This window comes from Haliaeetus albicilla, chromosome 13 (genome assembly GCF_947461875.1).
Source record: "Haliaeetus albicilla chromosome 13, bHalAlb1.1, whole genome shotgun sequence".
Classification (NCBI taxonomy): Eukaryota; Metazoa; Chordata; class Aves; order Accipitriformes; family Accipitridae; genus Haliaeetus; species Haliaeetus albicilla.
In genome coordinates, this window is record NC_091495.1 from 8,099,402 (window position 1) to 8,122,150 (window position 22,749).

The window sequence follows — 22,749 nt, forward strand, 5'->3', positions numbered from 1 at the left end:
AACCATTCCTCATCCTCCCCCTTTCCCATCAAAACCAAACTACATTTCCCTCTGTTTCCTCCACCTGCAAAATATATTCAGGGCTGAACAAATGATGATGATTAAGTTCTTCAAAGTTAGGAAGGGTTAAAGGTCACACCTGCTATCAAACTGTTTTGTTTCAAAAAGCATGCATTAAAAAAACCTGTGTGCACCCGGGTGAATTCCAGCAGTGTAACCAATCCCTTGCAGCTGTTGTGATGACTCTATTATATCAGTCAATAGGAAAAGTTATCCCTGAAAACTATGCCCAAAAAAATTCTTTAGTTATGCACTAAAATACAGAAATGCATGGCAAAACCAGATCTTTCCCACTTAAGTAATGCTGCTGTATCTAATTTTTGAAGTATTATACTTTTAGTTAGCCACTTTAAATAACACTACTAACCTCCAAAAAAGTCTAGACAAAAAAAAAAATCCTCATCAGTTTTCATGAGAAAGAAATGGTGAATTCCATTATTTTGCTGGGACAAAAGCCAAGTTGATCTGTGTATTGAATAACCTCTGTACTCAGTTCTCACAAATCTGACAGCAGAAAGTGACAATCACAGTTGTTTGTGACAGGACTAGCATGACCCAGTTATTACACAGATTACAGCCACTGATTAAAATCTAATACATACTACGCACCAAGGGGGGGAGAAGGGAAAGGGGAAGAAAAGGACAAGTCCTATTCTATGACCATTTACTGCAAGTCTCGGTCCCTATGCACCAGATGCTTTGCTTCACCCTGTCCTTTCCTAATGGCGAGTTTAGACTGAGCATCATACAGTTAGGAACTACATAAAGAAAAGATAAATAGATTGGTGAAAAACCCCAGACATTTCTCAACAAGAAATGTATTTGGTTAACCAGCATCCTTTTGTGCAACATGGTGAAAAGGAGTGATGTTTTTAAAAAGTGTTGCTATAATATCTGAAAGTTTACTGTAGGAAATAACAAGAGTATCCGGAGGATGGATCAGGGCACCGGTTTGAACTGGACTATTACAGCTCTAATATTCACCTCTCCAGCCTAAATAAGCACTTAACCTCAGCATTTTACCTATATTTCAAACAGTGAAGTAACAGAAAACATTTGTGCCTTTGCGTACATAGCACCTCGAACAGGGGCAGTTCACACACATAAAAAAATTATTATTGCTTTACATATTTTTCTATCTGAGAAAGATGACAACTAGGGCTCTAGCTTCCTGAAGGGGAACATGCCATGCCACTTGGCCACATCCTGCCTTTAGGTTCTCAATGAAGCCAAAGTTCCCTTTCAGTTACAGCACTGAATGAGTTTTCTCATGAAAGTTAATAGACTGGCATGGGTATAAGCAGAGAGGGATCTTTGGTCCTAATTTCAAGACTCACAATGGAAAGCAAGCTTTTGGAAATTAAGTATTATTAAATCTAGTTCTATAACCTTCATGTCACCTGGACATTACATGGCACAAAGCAATATTTCACAAACATGTTCCTCGGCATGGGACTGTTCCAAATGAATTTAACACTTAATAATAAAATTATGGATGGTTTACTGCTTTTGCAGTATATTTGTTTCATTAACCTCATGCATTTCAGGGCAATACAAACCTGAACATGACAGAGAACAATAAAAGTATCTAGATATTCCAAGACATTCTTTTGCAGTCTTTCTTCACAAAGGTGAGAAAGGTATCAATTTAAGTAACCCCCTTTGCCTCACACCACAAGGAATCAATGCTAGCTGCTAGCTGCTTCCTGAGCGGATGCAAGAAATCCTGCAGAAGGTAGCCATGAAATAGAAAATTAGCAAAACAGGCTGTGTTTGAAGCATATTTTGAAGAGAGTTTTCTACCTGTTGCAGAGCAACCAGCATTTTAAAAAAGTGTTAGCAGCTATCAATAACCTAAAAGGTTGAAAGAGATACTAATATGATTTTGAACAGGAACATTCCTGCCTACGTTGGTAATAACTTTAAAAAAAAAAATCAGTTAAAAAGCATCAACACATTCCAAAATATATGTTTGTACTAACTTATCCAAACAATACCTTCCTAAAACATTTTAAATTCATATTATAATTCTGGATATTGCCCTGGCTAAACATTTGCTTTCCGATTTATTTCGCACCACTTAAATGCAAATAATTTCTATTTCACACTGTGCAGATGTAGAGACTGAAGCTCAGATGTAGAAGGGCTTTTCTCCTTGGAGGAACAACAAACCAGTTCGACTTTGAGCTAAAATTAATGCCTGTGGGGCTAACACCCTGACATGGGGCAGCACAGAGGAACTGCCTGGGATTGTTGCACCCTATTCAAAGGTGTAAGGAAACAACTAACAGCATCACGGATAAATCCGTAACTGTCAGTATAGGTGCTTCTCCTCTGTTTCATTCCTGGTAGACAGCAGCTAAGAGAAGCAGAAAGCTGCACTCCTAGCAGCAATATCCAGCCAATTCTGGTGCTTTGCTGCAGCTGAGCCAGCTTCCACCATTAGTTGAAAGGTACCATCTCCCAGCTGGAACCGGCACTAATTAAGGAAGCACCACTCTTCTTCATACCATTGCCTGCCATCAAACAGTTTATTATGAACCCCCAGGTGACCGGACTAGAAGCATCTCAAAAAGATACACACCAGTCTTTGCAACCGCTTTTCCTACTTCATTGCATGAACTGGTCTCAGATGAAAAAGTACTGACTGCTGATAAATGTCATCCCTTAGCAAATCCAGCTGAGGTCCACGCTCAGCGACGTTTGAATATGACAGTGACAGCCAACCATAATTTCAGGGCTCAAAGCCAGGCACAAGTGTAGCACAGAAATGGTCACTGACAGAAACTTGACAGATTAGGAAAAGCTCAACTTTCCAAACAATCATTCAAAGAAAACTAACTGGTCAGGTGGCTGGTCTCCTTCATTTTGGTGATGAGCTGCACAAAATTTTGAAAATAAATGCATAGCTTACAGCTATTTATCATAAAGTAGTTGTCACAAGGATGTAAAGCAATCACTAACAGTACTGCAGATGACACAGCAGCAGAAGCAATCATGACAACTGCTCTAACAAAATAGGATCCAGAGTAAATGAACATTGTAGACATTGCAGTAGATCTGCAACATCTTCAGTTTCTGGCAGTATGGACAAACACTGACAGCCTTGCATCATCTTAATTCTACTTTCCTCATGAAGGTATTCGTAAGAGGGATGTATTATTTCTCTTGATACAAATAACATCACATCCATAAAAATACATAGCATATTTGTGAAATACTGTACTCTTTAGTACACAAACTATATCTTCTTTTTGAAGCACCTTGTATACCACAGGTGTCTAAACATACTAATAGAAAAAAAAAAAATCATTAAAAGGCCAATAACAGAAAAACTAATTTTGCACTCTTGCTTTTCACTTAAAGATTCACTTGAGTCAAAAATGTTAAGTTACAATAAATAGTTGTACGTACTGAAAAACAAACAAAAATAATCAATATAAAGACTCCCCTGTCCAAAGATTATGAGATGTTTAACCCCAATGCTTTTACTTTGCCAGAGGGAAAGTATTCCCTTTGTTGGTAGATCTGGTTACAAGAATCGATAAAACATAGCTTTTTGTCATTATTACACTCAAGGATAAGCTAAATCCCCGCAGGATAGAATGAGACATGCATCTTATTGTACATCTTCCATTAGAACATACAATACAAACCAAATCCCTGCAGAGGAAGAAAACCCTCATGTTTTCAGAATGTCATTGACCCATGAGAACAATTTTAATTGCTCTTAAACATAAAGCTAGCTTTTGCTGCTATATTAGATATAACACCTATGTGCTTTATCATTTTAACAATCACTACAATCACTCAGACATCAAATGCAACAGATTAAGTTGCCAAAAAGCTTTTTGCAAGCCTCCCAATTTAATTTTTTGCTGTGATGTGTAGATTTTTCCTTGATTCTAATCACAAATACTCTCTAGATGTTTTTTAAACATGTATGTTTATTTTATTTGTCTGCACTTAGCTTTACTTATATCTATAAAGGAAGCAGCAGAAGGCTGTTGTAAAGATGACAAACAATTCAGTTTTCTGGTAAGTTGCTTTTTTAAGGTTTTACTGAAAGCAAGAAAAATGCAAAGAATTTTCTTGTTCTCTCCCACATAAAATGTCAAGGAACAATCCAGAAAGATTTTTTTTATCTCTAGATTATCAGGGTGAGATGATCTGAAACTAACTGCTATTTCATCCTATTAAAAAGTGTGAAATCTCAGTGTTGCAGCTTTGCTTAACCTTATACTTACTAATTATTTCTACTAAGACTATTCTTTTGCATAAAAGTAAGCAAAATGAAAGTCTTTGTAGTAGAGAGACCAAAAATCAATATGCTATTTGGCAACTGTATTATAGATGTCAATTCACATTTTTATAGCTGAGATATCAAGCTTTATAAAGGTTCTTGTCTGCTGCTCTTGTATTCTTACCTACCTCTTCATTTCCAGCTGAGGATCTGCTCTAGGGTCACAGCAAGTATGAGCAAATAACATTGCCCTTCTGCAAGGAAAGCAATTGTAAGGAAGGTGTTACTAATAACAAAATAAACTGTCCGAGTGATCCTTGCTCTATCTGATTTAAATTTAGCATAAAAGTGTATGCTTTACTGACCTACAGCATGTACACTGGATAAAACCACACTCCTTGAACATCAGTGGCAAACCCTATGTACTTAACTAAGCCAAGGTTTTGCTTGCTTTCTTTCTGCTACGAAATCAGTATTAAACTTTATTAAGCTACCTTTAAAAAGTAACAGGTAGTTTTGACATCTCCCAGTCACAAACTTCTGGCTCACGCCAACACACAATAGGAAAACATGTTTCCATCGAGTCAACAGAGATGGGGAAAGGTCAATGAAATCATACTGACATCCTATACGTATTTTCATTTGAAAGTTATTTTGGTAAGTTTAGCATCAGGGCTGGAAGGAATGTCCTATGAAGAGCAGCTGAGGACTTTGAGCTCGTCTAGTCCGGAGAAAAGGATGCTGAGGGACGACGTCATTGCTCTCTACAGCTTCCTGAGGAGGGGAAGGGGAGAGGGAGGTGCTGATCTCTTCTCCCTGGTACCCAGTGATAGGAATGGTTCAAAGCTGTGCCAGGGGAGGTTCAGACTGGATATTAGGAAGCATTTCTTTACCAAGAGGGTGGTCAAACACTGGAACAGGCTTCCTAGAGAGGTGGTTGATGTCCCAAGCCTGTCAGTGTTTAAAGAGGCTTTTGGACAATGTCCTTAACAACATGCTTTAACTTGGTCAGCCCTGAAGTGGTCAGGCAGTTGGACTAGATGATCATTGTAGGTCCCTTCCAACTGAAATAGTCTACTCTGTTCTACCCCTGTATGATTCATTATACATTAAAACTGCTATAAATTTACAACATACAGATGACTTGAAATTGAAATGCTCCTATAAACATCTCCAAGGTTTGGGGTTTGTAGTTTTTTCCCCACCTCTTTTACTTGCTGCTCCATATGGATGATATACATGCAGGTGCCCAGGATTTACTTACAAAGTCTTCAGTTTAAGGTTCCTTAGAAACTCATTTTTGCAATACTGACTTCTAATGTCTTCCCTCTTTCAACTTCAATAACTGAGTAAATATTACCAACTACGAGGAAAGCTGGCTCTTTTCCTTAATAGCATCTACTTGGTTCACTTGTCTTGAACAGGAAGTAAATCATCTTTCTCTGTAAGAAAATCTGACAGTGTATGAAGGAGCCAAGTAAATATACACCCTTCAAACATTTTTCTAATATTCTTCTTTCCCTAAACTTTTCTCCAATGAGTGTTGCCACTTCTAAACACAGTTCTCAAACTGTCAATAAGAAAACTGCCATCAAATATATTTAAACTGGATTGTCCCAGCTTTAAATGGCAAAGTTTATACATAATTTAAAGTATATTCTTCTTCAAAAGGTTTAATTGAAGCTATATATATTCCTTTAACTTCTGAAGCACTAAGGGCAGGACCACATATAGCACTGCTTGGCAAGTTAAACAGAAGTTCTGAACTATTCAAGACAATAAAAAAGGCTTAGTAAAATACCACCATGAATCACTATTTGAAAACAAGCCAACAGTTAATTTGGAGCAGACTAATATTATTTCAAGATCCTTTGCAAGTCTAAAACCATTAGCCTTTTTTCTTTTCTTGGTAATTACAGTGAAATTAATAGATATGTTCTGGGATTTAAATGATGACTAAAGTAGTTTTCAGCATTTTTACTGGCAAAAAGTTCCTTCCTTAGAAATCTTTTATTTCAAAGCTGTTTTTATTACACTTCCCAGTTGAATGGAGCAATGCAAGGTCATGGTCACATCTTGTATTTCTCTGACAGACAGGAAATTAACATGATCCAAGAAATCACAACATACACACAAGAAAAACTCCATCCCATGGTACCAAAGAGAATGAAAGAGATGTACAAGACCACCTATTTTTATCAAGGTATTTCTCCACAAAGACTGAAATCCATGTTCTTAAGCATATGTAAGTTTTACTCTGGAGTAGGGAGACTTCAGGCTGTCATATATCATGCTTCAACTGGTACATGCTTCAGTCTTCCTTCCTGTGCAGATGTACATTTGTGAATGTAAGTCACCAGGGGGTTCATTTTTGCTCTCAGAAAACCTCCTTTGACCAGAGAGCCTTTTTTGAAGATAGACTACAAGCCCTTACAATTTCTCCAAATTATTAGACTGACTATAGGGACAAACACTAGGTTTTTTCTTTCTACATATTTAATTTCTTGCAGTGAATGAAAATACTGTTACTTAAGCAATTTTGTTCTAAATTTAGTGAAGTATTTTGGTGTTGAGCTGCTGTTCCAATGTCTGTGAATCTAGTCACTTAGAATGTCGTAATTTTTCAATGATATGAAACAAGCATGTATTCCACACAATTAAAAGATTTAAAACGATTTAGTAAGCAATTACACAAAGAAGGCTCTTTAGCTTATGCTGACACAGATGAAATACTGTACGTATGTAACGCGACATCATCTTTTGTACCTCCTGAGATTAAATTTGTTTTGTTTGCTCAGTAAGAAGCATGCAAAAAAGGGAATATTTACTGAACATTTAAAGGTTTTCAGTATTGTAGCTAAGACCCCCCCAAAAGCACTGCAAGATTAAACAGACTATAAAACAGATTTAATACAATCAGAACTGTTCAGCAGAAAGTTAGCAAACGTTCACCCATTTGATTGAACAAACTAAACATCCTACAAACTGGAAATGTAACAGAAGAATTTTGTGGACAGTGTCCCATTAACATCACAGATAATACTGGAAAAGTGGGAGAAGTGATGCATGCAAGCTTTTCTAGTCCAGTACACTCATCTATTTATGATTTTATTAAAAAACCTCCTAGTTTTCAAAGAGGGGCCAGGCTTTCTGAAATACAATTGGGATTTCTACCTGTAACTTCCTTTACCTTTACTGATCTGTTAAGTGGTACCATCTCATTTCTATTTTGCATTGATAGTCAAGGCTTTAAGAGATTTTTTATTCAGCAGATATCCTTGGTAGAAATCTCATAGCAATCTTAGTGTAGCAAAATTAATGCTAAATTGCTCAGGCACCCTCTGTATCTCCCTCTTGCATTGTGTTTGGGTTTTTTTTTTGTTTTTACTGTTCTAGCACCACTGACTACTTAAAAGCATGCACATCAATTATCATCTACTAGGAGATGAAGACAACATTGAAATATCACCAGAGAGGAAGGACAAATGATTTTGGAAGGAGCTAAAGACAGAGACAACTACGGCAACTTACAAAGAGCCTTCCAAAGTCGATGTTCCTCATTCTGCACTTTCCCTCCATCATAAGTAAGACTGAAAACTTTTAAGTAGGAATACCCAAATCTTTCAAATCCCATCTCTTTAAGAGGGCTGAAAATCAGGTCATTGCCACTTTTAGTTTAGACTTTTGCTCTTTGTTGTCTAGTGTTTTCTTGTTTCACATTTGAACCTTATCACAACCTACTATTAAAAGTGCATGAGAACAACTATACATGGTCAAAACATTCCAACAAACTGCCATAGTTTTGGCTGTTCCGCCACCTTTTTTTCTAAATACTTGCATGTAAATACTCAGTTTTAAAAGTCATCTCAAAAACCACACCGATTAGTCCTTTCCAAGAACGAACACAGCTGATGCTGGTTTTCCAGTCAATTTAGCACAAAAGAAAGGACCCATGTTTTTTACCATTTCCCTCACATCATCAGCTTTGTGTCTTCTGAAAACTGCAGTTCAAAGGCCCAGCAGATTGCTAGTTAAGTACTAGCTCTTCTGTTGTTCAAGGAGAGGTGAGGGATACAGGGCACAGGAAATTCATCTTCAAGCACACACAGAACCTGGAGTTTATAAGTCACAGAGACTAAAGGTCAAAATACGGCCAGATTGGTGCTCAGCTGCACTCAGACCAGAGCAGGAACCTTCCAAGTCCCTTTTTCCTATTGCAAAAATGCTTGCTTCAAAGCAATCTAAGTCTCGACAAACAGCAATGCTTAATTAATACAATTAAAAGTCTGCAAAAATCCCTTGGACTGCCTAATGAATGAGGTTTGTTTTTTTAAGTGCACTTAATATTTTTCTAGGCATGTTATTTTTAATTTGGTCAGCCACTGAATTATAAATGGCATTTTTTATTTGTATTCTGGTCTCTGCATGTCAGCCCTTTCCTTTCAGCTCTGTGCAAGACTAACGGAAAGTGCAGCATGTTGTTCGCATAGCCAACAATGCACAATAATTATCACAGGAACAGTAATGAATTAATAAAACCAGATAGAAACCTCTTAAGGTACCACACTTAGGGGATAATGTAAGACTAAAAATAAAAATGAGTAAAATGAGCAAAAATGAGAGAGCACAGCTCAAATTATTGACTGCCATGAAATTTTTTTTTTCTGAGAAAGAAAAAGAACCAGTTCATTTGTTTGGTCACAGGGAGAGCTCTTCCTCCACACATGCACAACAGAGAATCCCACATTTGGACTCAGATTGAGAAGGATGCATGAGACTGCTACACATTTCCTTTCCCTTCCTCAACTACATTAAAATCCCCAAGTATGCCACTGGGCTGTTAATGCTGCAACACAAAAGGCAGCATCTATTTTGTGGTTCCCATGCGCCTCCAGCCTCTTCATTCTGGAAAACCATTGGATAAAGAATTCCTATTTTAGCATGGAGTAAGTGGCTTAAATGAGAATAGCACCAGAATTCTTATTATTTCCATACAAATTACCAACATGCAGGAACCCATCTACAGCACAACTCAAGATATTTGTAACATCCTTAACACTGCATGAAATGATGGTAACAACTTCTGCCTTTTAGTTGCTGAAGGTTGATAAAAAGGTTCAGAAACAACCTTTGAAAATATGACCTACAGGATGTTTTGGGGTTTTTTGGTTTTGGTTGTTTTTTGGTTTTTTTTTTAAAGATATCTGTTTTTAATCTTCCTAGGGGAAGGGAGTAAGTCTCTTTTATTAATCTATTAACACAGTATAATCATACATATTGTACAAAAGACATCAGTGCACATTTTATATAAAAAGTGAAAACAAAAGAATCTTTGAATGCATTAAATACAGCAGAAGCTAACAATTTTCAAACTGGAAAATATTTAGATGGATGGAAAATACTTTGTTTAAAAAACTCCAGGTAGGAGTTCTTCTGAACAGTTAATGTTGCTGAAATGAGAATATCTGAAAATACTCTATACACATGTATATGTATAATCAGCTCTACAAGCCATGCAGAATGTACTAGATAACAATTATCCTTTTCCTGGAATCAAGCAAGGAGCTGTTTCATAACAAAGTCTTGTTATTAAGATTGGTATTTGGCAAACATTCCCTTGCTTTTTGAAAAAACAAGAGCGCTTTATTTCTTTCTGGATCTAATCGTTATGCCAAGTAACTAGAAAGAAAACATAAAATGGGTAAGAGGCAGCTATAACATTCTATCCTCACTTCACAGATTTTTCATTTTTTTTAGATCTCCTTTTTAAAGTCTTAAAGTGTAAGTATTGGCATATATCTGCAATACTGTTTCAGCAGTGTGTGCGGCACAGAACTCTCTGAAATACAGCAGAACTCAGAATCCCAGAACCATCACATAAACCTGCAACACTGAAACAGTTTAAATGCAGGCTTAAATCTAACCGAAAGGAAGATGTACAGTAAGCCCGAAGATATTAATGCTTTTACCAGTACTACGTTTTTGGCCTTGCTTAGAATGTAAATTAGTCTTGCAAGCAAAAAATTTGAATCCAGCCATTCAAACTAAGCAAGCTTTGGGAGCTAAAACCTCCAAACCAGGCTGGTGAGGGATGAGGAGCAATTTACATATATCCCAAAGACTTTAATTTTAGCCAAAGTAATAATTCTGTGAGGCTTTAAACTGGTTTTATTTTCATATTCTAGCTTTAGATGACTGCATGATCATAGAGAGATCATCCCACGTGTCCTTTTATTGTCTTTTTACCAGAGATAATTCAGATGCTTTTCAGAGTTCTCTTTACTTATCTGCTTCAGCCAAAAGCATTAGCAGTGTAGTCTTGAAATGTAAATAATGGTGGGTGATATAGAGCAGGTCTACTCCAAGCAGAGAGTATTTGTATGAGTTTATTCGTTCAATGTTGCAGAAGTTCAAGCACTACATGCACCAGCAGTTTGGAGCAGTTTCCTTATCAGCAGTACCATCAGTCCAAGTCCATACATCTAGGTTTTCTAAATTGTATCCCCAAAGAGAGATTCCAAAAGAGCTGGCATCAAGATTAGCAAGGATTAGCAAGGATACAGGTAGCTTTTAACTGGTGTTTTCCCATTAAAAAGTTCACATACAAGTCTGAGAGAAGCAATTCAATTTGGTCGCAGAGACAACATGCACAGAACCGTTACCCCGTGCTTTCCACAACCCTGAGACGACTTACTGAATAATCACAGAATCATAGAATGGTTTGGGTTGGAAGGGACCTTAAAGATCACCTAGTTCCAACACCCCTGCCATAGGCAGGAACACCTTCCACTAGACCAAGCTGCTCAAAGCCCCATCCAACCTGGCCTTGAACACTTCCAAGGATGGGGCATCCACAATCTCCCTGGGCTACCTGTTCCAGTGCCTCACCACCCTCTTCCTCTTTTGCTCCTATTTACATGCATACATTCCTATATAAATAATAGATATTGAAAAATACCAGGAATGATTTTAAGAGTTTTCTGGCTTTACATTTCTTTACTGTAGTGTTTAGTTCTGCTAGAATATGCAACACTTCATTATTTATTTTATCTTCCTTTCATCCCACTAAACATGCTGCTGGGCTGCATAGTTTTACTGTTCCCCAGTGACTCCTAACTCAGTGTTTCCAGACTGTCAAGCATCAGTCTTCATGCATCTTCCACTACTGCAGATTAACAGCCTTACTTGGTTCTTCTTCCTCATTTCTACTGTCTACTCAGTGAAGGTTGCTGATGATTACAGAAGCAGATGGCAGCAAAGGAGGGGCAGTAACATTCCAGTGGCTCTAAGCCCCACAGGCTTCTTGAGATATGTAAGTGCATTCAGACAATAACAGTTACTACAACATGAGTCCTCCAAAGGCCCAGGGTAGGAAAAAAATCTTCCAATAGTACCTGAAAAGAAGAACTAATCATACCATGCTCCAAACAGGTAAGTTCAGAAACCGTCTGTCAAAAAGCAAATCAAGTCCCTGGACAACTGCACTCTGATATGGAGAGACAGCTGGAATTTCCCAGGGAGTGTTTGTGTGGTCAAGATATTTTGTCCACTAAAAAAAGAGGTATGAACATGTTTGAATGAACTACATCTTAAATATGTGCACAAAATCACACAAAGAAACTAACTTTGCTCAAGATCTTCCAACCTTAGAAAAATATCTAAAAATCATCACAATCATTATGACCAACAGTGGACCTATTTTACCTACTTTTACATTATAATTTTTTGCCACAATCACATTGTAAATCAGCAACCACTAAAAAAATTTTCTTTTATGCTACAAGCCTTTTTCACCAATCTAAAAGAATTACCAGTTGCCCAGACATTCAAGTTATGGTGTATAGATGACATTTCCATGTAATTTAGTTTAAACTTCAAAGCTGAACACACTACAAAATTCCAGATCCAGCCAGTTTTAAGAGGATAGGACAAGCATGGCGTTATTTCAATCCTTCTTCTTTATACACTCCAATCTGCAATGATATACCAGAGCCACATTCCTTTAATATTAGGTCACCGACAGACGTTAAGCCTTGGGCTTCAACACCTGACAAAACCTGTCGAGCTGAAACAATTGGTTACCTGCCTAGAGCTGTAAAAGCATTAGCGATACAGTTTGCAAAATGTGTTCGTCCCCCTCTATCTAATCACATCTTTTCCCCCCTCTTAAACTTAAAATTTTAACAATATTTGAATGCATTTTTTTTAAAATACAAAGAACCAAAATGAAAGCTAGTTTGACTACACGCTGAATTTAATTGATATATAGTATGAGAACCTGCATTTTAAATAACCGTGTTAAAACATGCACGTGTTATAAAGCTGGATGATTTCCAATTAGCCTTGTAAGAAAAATATCTGGAGAAGACGCTGTTGTGCAGATGATAGGCTCAAAACGTAACAGAATTAGAGTATGGAACAAAGATCATGTAAAAATATCACACGCCTAAGTGTTACTCTTCTGTGTACAGAAAGTGAGCATGTAAAAAATGAATACCCATTTATCACCTGTTCTCTTTAGCACTGCAAAGAAACTACCAATGAGACAGTTTGCTTCTTCCTGAGCATGTATCCATCCACCTGCAAGGCTGCGTCCAGTTGCTCCCTGTTTTTTACCACCTACCAACATGTCTTCATTGACAAGGGCCTGTCAGTGTGATAAACTAGATTCACAACACAACAGGAGACAATTACATTTAGACACACCTTGTAGACTATTCAGAGGGAAAAGAAGTCTTTGGTTCCATGGTAATAACACAGGTGATACAGTCAGACATATACATTGTCCATTAATGCAGCCACGGTCAGTTTAAGGAGTTAAAATGCATACAAGTCCAGCTTCCCCAGTACAACATGGGACCCAAGTCCTATTTACCACATGTTTAGAGCTAAAAGAACAGGTAACAGCAACCAGAAGCTAGGTAGCTTTTAGAAGATGGACTCATTTGATTTGCTGACCTATAAGGCATATTGCAAGTATCTTTTCGCTGAGAAAATTCAGTTGTCTGAGCTAGAAGCAAGTCCAGAAATGAAACAGTAATCACTTGATAGGGGTATGTAGAATATGCCAACACATACAGTTGAGTAGGTAAGTACAGGTGCTCTAAACATCAGATTGTATCCTTATTTTGACTGCTAACAGCAAGACAAACATTTATCATAAATCATTATTTATGTACATTTATGTACACATGCACACCATGGTGAGGAAGTGCAAGATGAAAAAAGCATCTTGGCTCAAGATCCCAACCACAGCAGTTCAAACAAAGTCTTTATATTTGTGAAGTGCTATGGAAAATATTATTTTACCATCTCTGGAAGAACTTTTCACTGTTCTTTTTTCTAGACTAAGAACAGAAACCCAGATTATGGATCACATTTGTTCCCTTCCTCAAGACTATGGAATACAGATGAAGTTTAACAGTCTTGCTGCACGGGGAGAAAAACAGTTAATTAGTGTACCCATTCTGACGGTTTGAAAAGTATGACTGACTGATTCTGTAACGGCTCAGCCTCCTGCATACCTTTGCATACAAAAATTACATAAAAGTTTTCATCTTTACTTAACATTTAAACAAATTTGGGGTAGAAAAAAAAATGTCTGATTGTAAGCAGTTCCAACAACTAAGGTTTTTTCCATTTATAAGAGGAATAACTGGCAGGGGAAAGCTGATTTGCACTTTGTATTATTCTTATTTTCATCTGCTTTCACCTTAAGGAAAAAAGCTTTTTTCACTTTGACTTTTTCCACATTACATATTTGTCCCAGTCTGATATTCTCATAAGTTTAAAATTAGTTCATACATTTCATCAAGACAAAATCATTATAACTGACCGAGAAATACTTGTAGCTCCAAGTTTTCGAGCAAGGATACAGATGTTGGACAACAGGGAGAAGGGTAGCTTTTATTACCCCAGTGAAAATTCACCCAGTTTGGCCCAACTGCAACTCAGGAAAAAAAATAACCTTCCATAAAAGCTTAGAAGTGTCTTACTGCAACAGGGAATTTGATTTTTAGAAACTGCCTCTTGGACTGACTGATTTTGCCCAGGACCAGCAGGCTGTAGATGATTTTCCTTGTGATTGTTGCTCCTTGTAGCTGGGACTACTGTCACTGGAACTCCAAAATTAACAAACAAAGAGGCAAGTTCATATGAAGTGGAGGATAGAAAGGATTAAAACCTGGAACAATCCAAAATTTCTCAATCCAAGCACAACTTTGAAATTTAGCAGATACATACACTGAAAAGACATGGGGGCAACTCACTGAACCAGCTGACCTGACAAAGAAAAACCACCCAGTACACTTACGAATAGAATTGTTGAAAGTATTTTTCAACACATCTTTTTGAGGAAATATGGGTTTTGATTAGACTATGCAGACATACCAGTTCTTTCAGTGTTTTCTTAGCTATCTCTGTATTGGTTTGTTACACACAATATAGCTGTACACTGTGTCTTGTAGAAAAGTTAATTAGCTTCCAAACAATCCCCAAGAAGAAGAAACAGCCTTTTTTTTCCCCAGAAAGAGCTAATTCACTTCAGGAATATTCATGCAGCCCAGTAAAACTAGTTTCCTGATTTGGTGTCTTCTGAAAAAAAAAAAAAAAAAGCGTTGGTAATGCATCAAAGATTAACTTGTAAAAACACTGGGGAAGAAATTTGGTTCATCTTCCTTTTAGATCGTCTGCTTTTGTAAGAAAATGAAATAGTTATGGAAAAAGTTACCCATACCAAGAACTAACAAATAATGCAATCTGCTTACCTTATCCTGGCTATATGTTGCTGCACAGGCTGATGCTGAAAATGGTCAGGCCACTGATGGTGAAGGCAGAAGGATGGGGAGGGCTGAAGACAGCACGCAGGCTGATATATGGGGGTGTGTTTTTGGCAAATAGATGCTGAATACTCAGTATGTGGCTGCATGCAGCACGAAGTCATAGGAGGAGATGGTGCTGAGCTGCCCACCATTGAATGACATTCTTGCTTGTTATTATGGCTACTTAAAGAATGATGGTATGGACAAGGGTGGCAGCATTGCGACAACATCTGCTGAGTTCTTTGGTTGTCTAAAGGCAGAAAGGATGGCTTGATTGTACCATTAAGTTGCAGGCAGCCATTTGGACTTGCTTTTGTTCTTGGTGTTTCCTTGGATGGGAGTTGCTGGACCGCGACATCTCCGTCATTAGCTGCAACGATACCTGGGCCAGTAGCATTTGACAAGATGCTGCCATTGCTCAGAACCACAGAGTCACTGACATTGCTCATAGCCATGCTCCAAGTTCTCGATGGATACGCAGTACTCCTGAAGAAACAAATAAAGCAAAGTTTACAGAGCTGTGGTGTTTTCAGATGCTCAGAAATAGCTTTAGATTAAAATGAGTAAATCTCCTCTCTCATCTTCATCTTTCACAACACAGGGAAAGAAAGGAGTTACACACACACCACCAGGAATGTTTTGAAGGACCTTCATTTGTTCAACAAAAAGTTAAAAGTTAAGTTACATAAATGCTCAGTGATTAAACCAAAATATAAGACAAATGAATAGACATTTGACAGTCTCTGGGTTACAGCTGACAAGTAATGGTTGAGATGCACAGGAACAATATAATTTTGCACAAGACTAAGTAATAGCCACTATTAAGAAAACAGATTTTAGTATAAACTGTGTAACTATCCACACCTTGCACTACAATTTGCCTGTGTACTTTGAAAGCCAGCAGGAGACAGGACCACACAGTAGAGATTGTTTAATAATCATTAATGTGCTGGTTTTAGTAACCTCCTTTCCTATCTCCACTTTCTATTGAAAGAGAGACATATTTGTATTTTTGAAGAAATTCTTTTAAAATGCCTTATTTAAATCAAGCCACTTCTGCAGACATCTGTCAAAATTTCTGGATAGTAGACTAGGTCTTTAGCAGAAGCTTAAAATGAACTGTTACAAATACTAAAAAGATAGAATACAACCACCTGTTTTTCTCAAGCTTAAAAAAAAATAATCCCAGGATTCAATTACTGCTAATTGAGAAGTTCATGCTTCTGAGTGACACATATTCCAAAGGCAGTTAAGAAATGTACTGTGCTGTAAATAAAGACTATTAAAGATTTTCTTCTAAAGTCTTGTCTTTTTCAAGCAAAATGTAAATAAGTGAAAACTATTACTGGAAAGGTGACTGAGGAGCTTGGCTGAAAATCAAAACATGTCTGAGATATTTGCAGCAGCCAATTTCCCCTGTATTAACTATAATAATGTTTTAATAAGATTTGAAAATAAATTGGAGATGATTATTTTGATAAATAACATGAAAGGTCAAACATCGCACTTAAATAAGCATTTGTTTCCCACCTTACATGGCCGGGGGAGGGAGGAGGAGAAAGAGGAAAAAAGAACACTAATTATGCACTACTTAAAAGAATAAATCAACATTTGCTTAAGAAACAGAATCATTTAATTACAACTGCTTTGACTAACTTAATGTTACTTTTTTAATACTGAATTTAATCGACAACATTCCAAGTCCAAATTGCAAGGCTTGCATTACAGACGCTGAACTTTGCAGAAAGACTCAACATACAGATTAAGGTAGATAAGCAAGGAAGTTTCTAACTCGTTTTCCTCCCCTATACCTTTGCCGAGTGCTCTCACAGCTATGCCTGCCCAGCCAGCTGAGCTATTTAATTGCCTGAATGCTAATTCTGAGCAGAAAGTGCTTTGCAGAGTGGAATGCTACCCCCGGCAGCCCCCCCGCGCAGCATCTCCCCTACACATAGCTAAATCCTTCACTTCTGAAATGAAAATTAATCCTCTGCTATTTGTTCTAGATCATGTGCAGAGCCAGATGCCCTGGGAAATCACTTTCATTTAGATAACTACGCAGAACAGGAGAATATGCTGCTTGACCAGCATATTTTTTCCACCCTCCAATTCCACACATTCCTGCCGGGTACCCCCTCCCCTGGCCCAGGCAAGTAAAGCCCATGGAGGATTTTCTGCTGAGCACAGAGAGTAAATTCAAGTGGCTGGCTAAACTTTGTTTCAGTCTGAAGAAACGTATTAGTTATGTGAAATACTGCTGTGTTGGAACAGTCTGGTTTTCTCTCCACTGTAGGCAGCTTCAAAGCCTGCTGAAGTGGACAGAGCAAGAGCCGGACATCAAGGCAGAGAAAGCTCCTCTTGAGGCGTCTGGCAGCATTTTAGGAATTTCTGGCTGCTTATTTTCACATTCACTCACATAAGAGATAGGCTGCATGGTGATGTTGTTACATTTCTATTTCTAAGTTAGTTTGACATATCCATATAATCACTTGAAACTGCTGTACGCTGATCAAAGTTACTGTCCCGCAGACTACTATTATAAGTGAAAATAAGGCATGGAGATACTGCAAATATCTAGCCCTTCAAGACAACAGATGCACCATCCTTTTGCTTTAAACCCAGGACATCTGCAGCGTGCAGTAATTGAGATAACACAATATAATTTTTAGTAGCTGTTTCAAGTCACTTTATAAAGGAAACCACATATCTACGCGCAAGGCACACATGTACCAAACAGAGATGCAAGCTAACTCCAGCCCGTGGAAGCTGGGCAATCCCAGCATAGACACACAGGCTTGGCACCTTCAGTGTATCTGTGCCCCTTGTGAACACTGATGCGAGAATTATAACTTTTGTTCCAGACAGCCCAGCAGCCTCCATTTAACATGATCAAAGATAAAATGCTTTATTTTCAACAGATGTAATATCTACCTGCATGCCTTTCAGTTTAAACACAATCTTCAGAAAGACTCTTTAGAAACTAGTAAATACAAAGAAAAGCCAAAGATCATCATCAGTACTGCAACATATAATTCTGCCTTTGTTCTCCTGTTGAACAGGCTATTCATGAACTACTTCAAGCTATAAAAATTTTAACAGATCAAGCTGATTCTTTCTTTCTTCCTAAGTCTTGAAAAACTATTGAGTTCTGTCCATTTTCATGGAGTGTTTGAGCAAGGCAATGGAAGCACATGCTTACCTTGAAGTTCTTTCAATGCCATATTAAAGTAAGAAAGACTACTGTGCATGCTTAAGGTAGCCATCTGATTAAGAATTTTATTCAGTCATAGCTAAGAAGAACTGGGACTCAAACGAATTCTTTAGAATATGAGTTGGGCTGTACATTTTCATTTTGTTTGGTAGTTGTTCTTTTTTTAAACAAATGTAAGATGGTTGATGTCACTTGACAAGTCTAATGTTATCTGAGTTTTGTGCCAGTCATGTTTGAGGGTATTAAAAATTACGTACTATGGTACTTCATTTGTGTTACGCTCTATACAACTGACTGCAACTCAAATGACAGCAAAACTTCACCTGCAGCTGTCACACCAAAATATATTCTTAGATTATATTCTTATCTCTCTGCTGTATTTTGTCTCCTCTGCTGCAACTGGGAACTTACTGAAAGATGTAATAATGGCCCAAGGAAACAGTTAACTGAGAATCTCTCCTTTAGAGGATGAACAAATAAGCCAGTTAAAATGCAACAAGTAAAAGCACAGTAAGATTTTAATAATTCATGGACATGGGAAATCAAAGAACCTGGTCATCATGAAAAAAACTAAAAATATTTGAAAACACAGTCTTTCAGAATTCTGAATTCTTTCAATGCTGAAGTTTATTTTTGCTACATTCCTCAGACTGCTTTAGGATTTGGTATTCTCCAATAGACTCGGGTTTTCAGACTTGTACCAATTTACATCTGAAGGCTTTGAAGCAGTGAACAGGTATTCTGAATATTGAGGTTGCAGATAATACAGGTTTTAATATAGGCAGCCCTACTTAACACAAGATGAAATACAACTAGAAAAAGTGTTAACCTACGTGTATAATACATCACAGTTGGGTATCCATCTCTCCAGCTGGACACAAGGCATTTTCAACATTAACATCTATTTAGAAATTATGCCAGCTGGACTGCTAAGGAAGGAAAACCAGCATTATCTTTAATTACTGCATGCTTGATAACAGTAACTGCTAAGAAAGCACTTTAACCATACAGTTCAAAACAATAGCTTGGAAGAGTGTCATATCTGGAAAGTACCATGGTCTGTAGAGGCAATGTTACTTAGTGACAGTTTTATGGAGTAATCCCTCTATTATTTGTGGAGCTAACAATGAACACAGCTTACCCAGCAGACATCTGCCATCTGCATTGCAAGCCCTTCAGGAAATAAAGTAATGCTGTACCACACTAAAACTATCTGGGATTTGGTGTTCCCTAACTAGCGTGTTCTTTTTAGACTTGGATTAAGTTCACCTGTTCCTTTGGCTGCAACTGAAAGAATTTTTCTTTGCTTTAAGGTTTCTTTTTAAAAAAAAAACCAACCAGACTTAAAAAAACATCGGTTCAACAAATCCCATCTGGGCTCATAATGCCTGCAATTGAAAATGATAGAAGTGCAAATTCAAGAGGGAATGATGTAGTGGAAATTTAGTGTAACTTGGTATATTAGTACAGATAACTTACAGATCTTTAGAAGAAGACAGGGAACAGCTAAGTGTTGAGGGTTGTTTTAACCATGTTAGGAAAAAAAAAGTCCCAAAATCTGTACCTTGCACTAAAACAAAGTTAAGCTGGTTATAAGACTTTACATTTTTCATTTAAGGTAGGACAAAACTCAAATTTCATTTAAAAGTTATCCAAAGCCTTTCAACTGTAGTCAGCATCGCGCCACTCAGCCAGCTGAACCAGTCCAGGTTTTCTGGACCTTGCAGACTTGTCAGCTACAAAGCATCATGGCTCTGAGATGAACGTGATGTCTGAAGTAACAAAAACGTCATTTCATGTCAAAAGTTCACCTAAAACAGCTGGATTCTAAAAGTAGTGCATTCTTGAAATAAGCAGCATTTAATAATCCCAGTGCTACCTATTAAGTCTCCTTCCAGATGAAATATTATAATGGCTTGTAGTCCCTTAAGACGCTAAAGTTTTTCAGTGTGGCAAATGAGTTACATGGTCTCAATCTGTAAACTGAGTTAAATCCTCTCCAGACTTCGTTTGCTGTGCCAGCCAGTGCACAGCCACTCTTAAGGAGGGCTTCCTCCTCCTACACAGTCTCAATCTGTAAACTGAGTTAAATCCTCTCCAGACTTTGTTTGCTGTGCCAGCCAGTGCACAGCCACTCTTAAGGAGGGTTTTCTCCTCCTTCACATCACCAAAATTCTTTGCATCTTTGTTTTCTCTCAGTGCTCACAGCAGTAACAGGTGGTGCCTGGTGTTTGATACTGGCTTTTATGGGAGATGTCTAGTTATCTATCATTGCAATGGTCTTTAGTAAGTCAAACAGCTTTTTAATGTTTTATGGTTGTTGATCTCCATTTTGGCTGCCAACTAGACATTTTTCAAATTCTCTAGCTCTTACTCCTATGCGTTCATATGTGGTGCTTGGTTTCTCTCAAAACCCTGATTCTTGCTTTTCCATTTCAGCTGTTAACCACTAGATCTTCCCTGAAAAGCTTTCACTATACAGAACATAGATGCTTACTAGAGCAAGCCTTTCCTGTCCTTTCCACTTCTTTTTCAGGTATTTAAAGTATATTTTAAATGTATGTATTTCACCTTCAAGAAGGATCACTAATTCTTATTTCATCGGCACACAAGTTTACCTGACATATTTATTGATGTAACCTTTTCACTTTGAGGATTGATACAATGTAGCTCCTATTTTTGAGAAATGCCATTACGGTCAGTTTATTTTCTGCACAGTCTACAAATACCCATTTTCTCAACTAATGTCACTCTTAACAAGCAGATTTTCAGCAGTCTAAGTATTTGTACCATGCAGTAGTAGTTAGAAAACAATTATGAATCAGAAGAGGTTTGCAGAAGGGAAGCCTCCCCTCCTCCATTTTGTACCGAGTGTTCCAAGAGCCAGCTAGCTCGCCCTTCCATCCCTCTCCGCAGCCTGCGAAGCTGTCCCGTCCTGAACCTGAGACATCATGAGTTCATTTCCTGTCGCAGGCTGGCTCCAGAATTGCATTCCTGTGACAGGGAGTTTCCAGATGTCACCGTGCCAGCACCACAGCTCATGCTACAGATGGGCACTAGCGAACCAGTGTTGCCAAGCTGGCACACGAACTGACCCACCGGTGACAGCTGTGGGGTGAGGGAGCTGGGAAAGCCTGCAAAGGGTGGGAAAAATCGTATTCTTCAGAACTTCAGAAATAGATTTTGCTCTGCTTTTAAGCTAAAGTTACTTCTCCTGGCACAAACAACAGCAGACCATTTACAGAAATCATTTGCAGGGCTTCAACTAAAGAAATCAATTGCAGTGCTTTAACGACAAAGTTTTTTAAAAGTCAGAATACACAGTAAATATAGATAAACTATAGATAGAAGCAACAAGGAGCCCTGAAAATTCTCTTCCAGAAGTTTTGTATGATCCTAAAATTTTATTTAAAAAAAAATTAGGCATATATACACAGGGGAAATGGAAAAAAATGTATTAAGAAAATCTGAAAAAGCTTCAAATACTCCAAGTTTTGGAAAGAGATACAACTAGAAGCAGAAATAATTGGAACAAAACATACTACTTAAAGAAAAAATGCACATAGCTCTGGAAAGCAGGTATACCTCAGCACAGTTTAAGAGCATGGAAAGCTGTTAAAAAAACCCCAAACATTGCTTGCAACTGCGACACTATTTACACAACTTATTAACTTTCCATTACCATATGAAAGACATTTAAGTTTTTGTAATTGCAAATATTCTGATCCAAAATAGCTCTAATCCCACTTACACAGAGTGGGGAAAACCAAAATATGTCTCTTTCTGGATGTAAAAGGAGTTATTTGCATTGAAAGTTCCACAGGTTTTTACTTAATCAAGCTGTGGGATTCACATTTAAATTATTACAGCTGTAAAAGGACACAAAAGCAATACTCTCCAGCATACAGCTCCAGTTATGCCTACCACCATCGTGACTATATCAGCGTTACGTAAGAGGTTAAGAAACCCCTCGACCATCTGTTTAGAATCAGATTTTTTGTTTTCTGTCCAAATTTAAAAGCTATGTTTGAACATCTTTAAAGAACCTGTTACTAATAGTAGCATTTTTCTTCATATTTTAATAGAAGCACTATCATAATTTTACAACTACTGTATATTAAACAAGCAAAACGCTCAGTGAGAATGCCAGGGCACATCAGGCAGGTATACATCAGCAGTCACACCTATTTTATAAACACAGAGCATTCTTCACATTTAGCTACAGAAGATACAGCAAAGAGGTTTTACACTAGCAGTCCAACAATAATTTTCTTCGAAAGCTAAACATTTGAGAACTGATTTTTTTTTCCACTTCATTTCCCAAGCGTACATTGGTTTTAACTCCCCCATTTGCTGAGCCATGCTCTGAAAGCCAAAGGATGAACCTCATATACCACTTTTATAATAGCGCATCT

At 37.6% G+C, this 22,749-nt stretch overlaps 1 protein-coding gene across 4 annotated transcripts in view; it reads right to left on the bottom strand.

Moving 5' to 3' along the window:
• DISP1 (dispatched RND transporter family member 1) overlaps positions 1-22,749 on the bottom strand; it is a 93,243-nt gene that overhangs the window by 20,193 nt on the left and 50,301 nt on the right. For 3 of the 4 annotated variants that reach the window (XM_069800069.1, XM_069800068.1, XM_009928563.2), the window contains exon 2: positions 15,070-15,609. The exons of the other annotated variant lie outside the window; for it this stretch is intronic. In XM_069800069.1, the coding sequence (XP_069656170.1) occupies positions 15,070-15,578 (509 nt within the window). In that variant the 5' untranslated portion in view covers positions 15,579-15,609. The remainder of the gene's footprint in view (positions 1-15,069; positions 15,610-22,749) is intronic. 4 annotated transcript variants of the gene reach the window in all.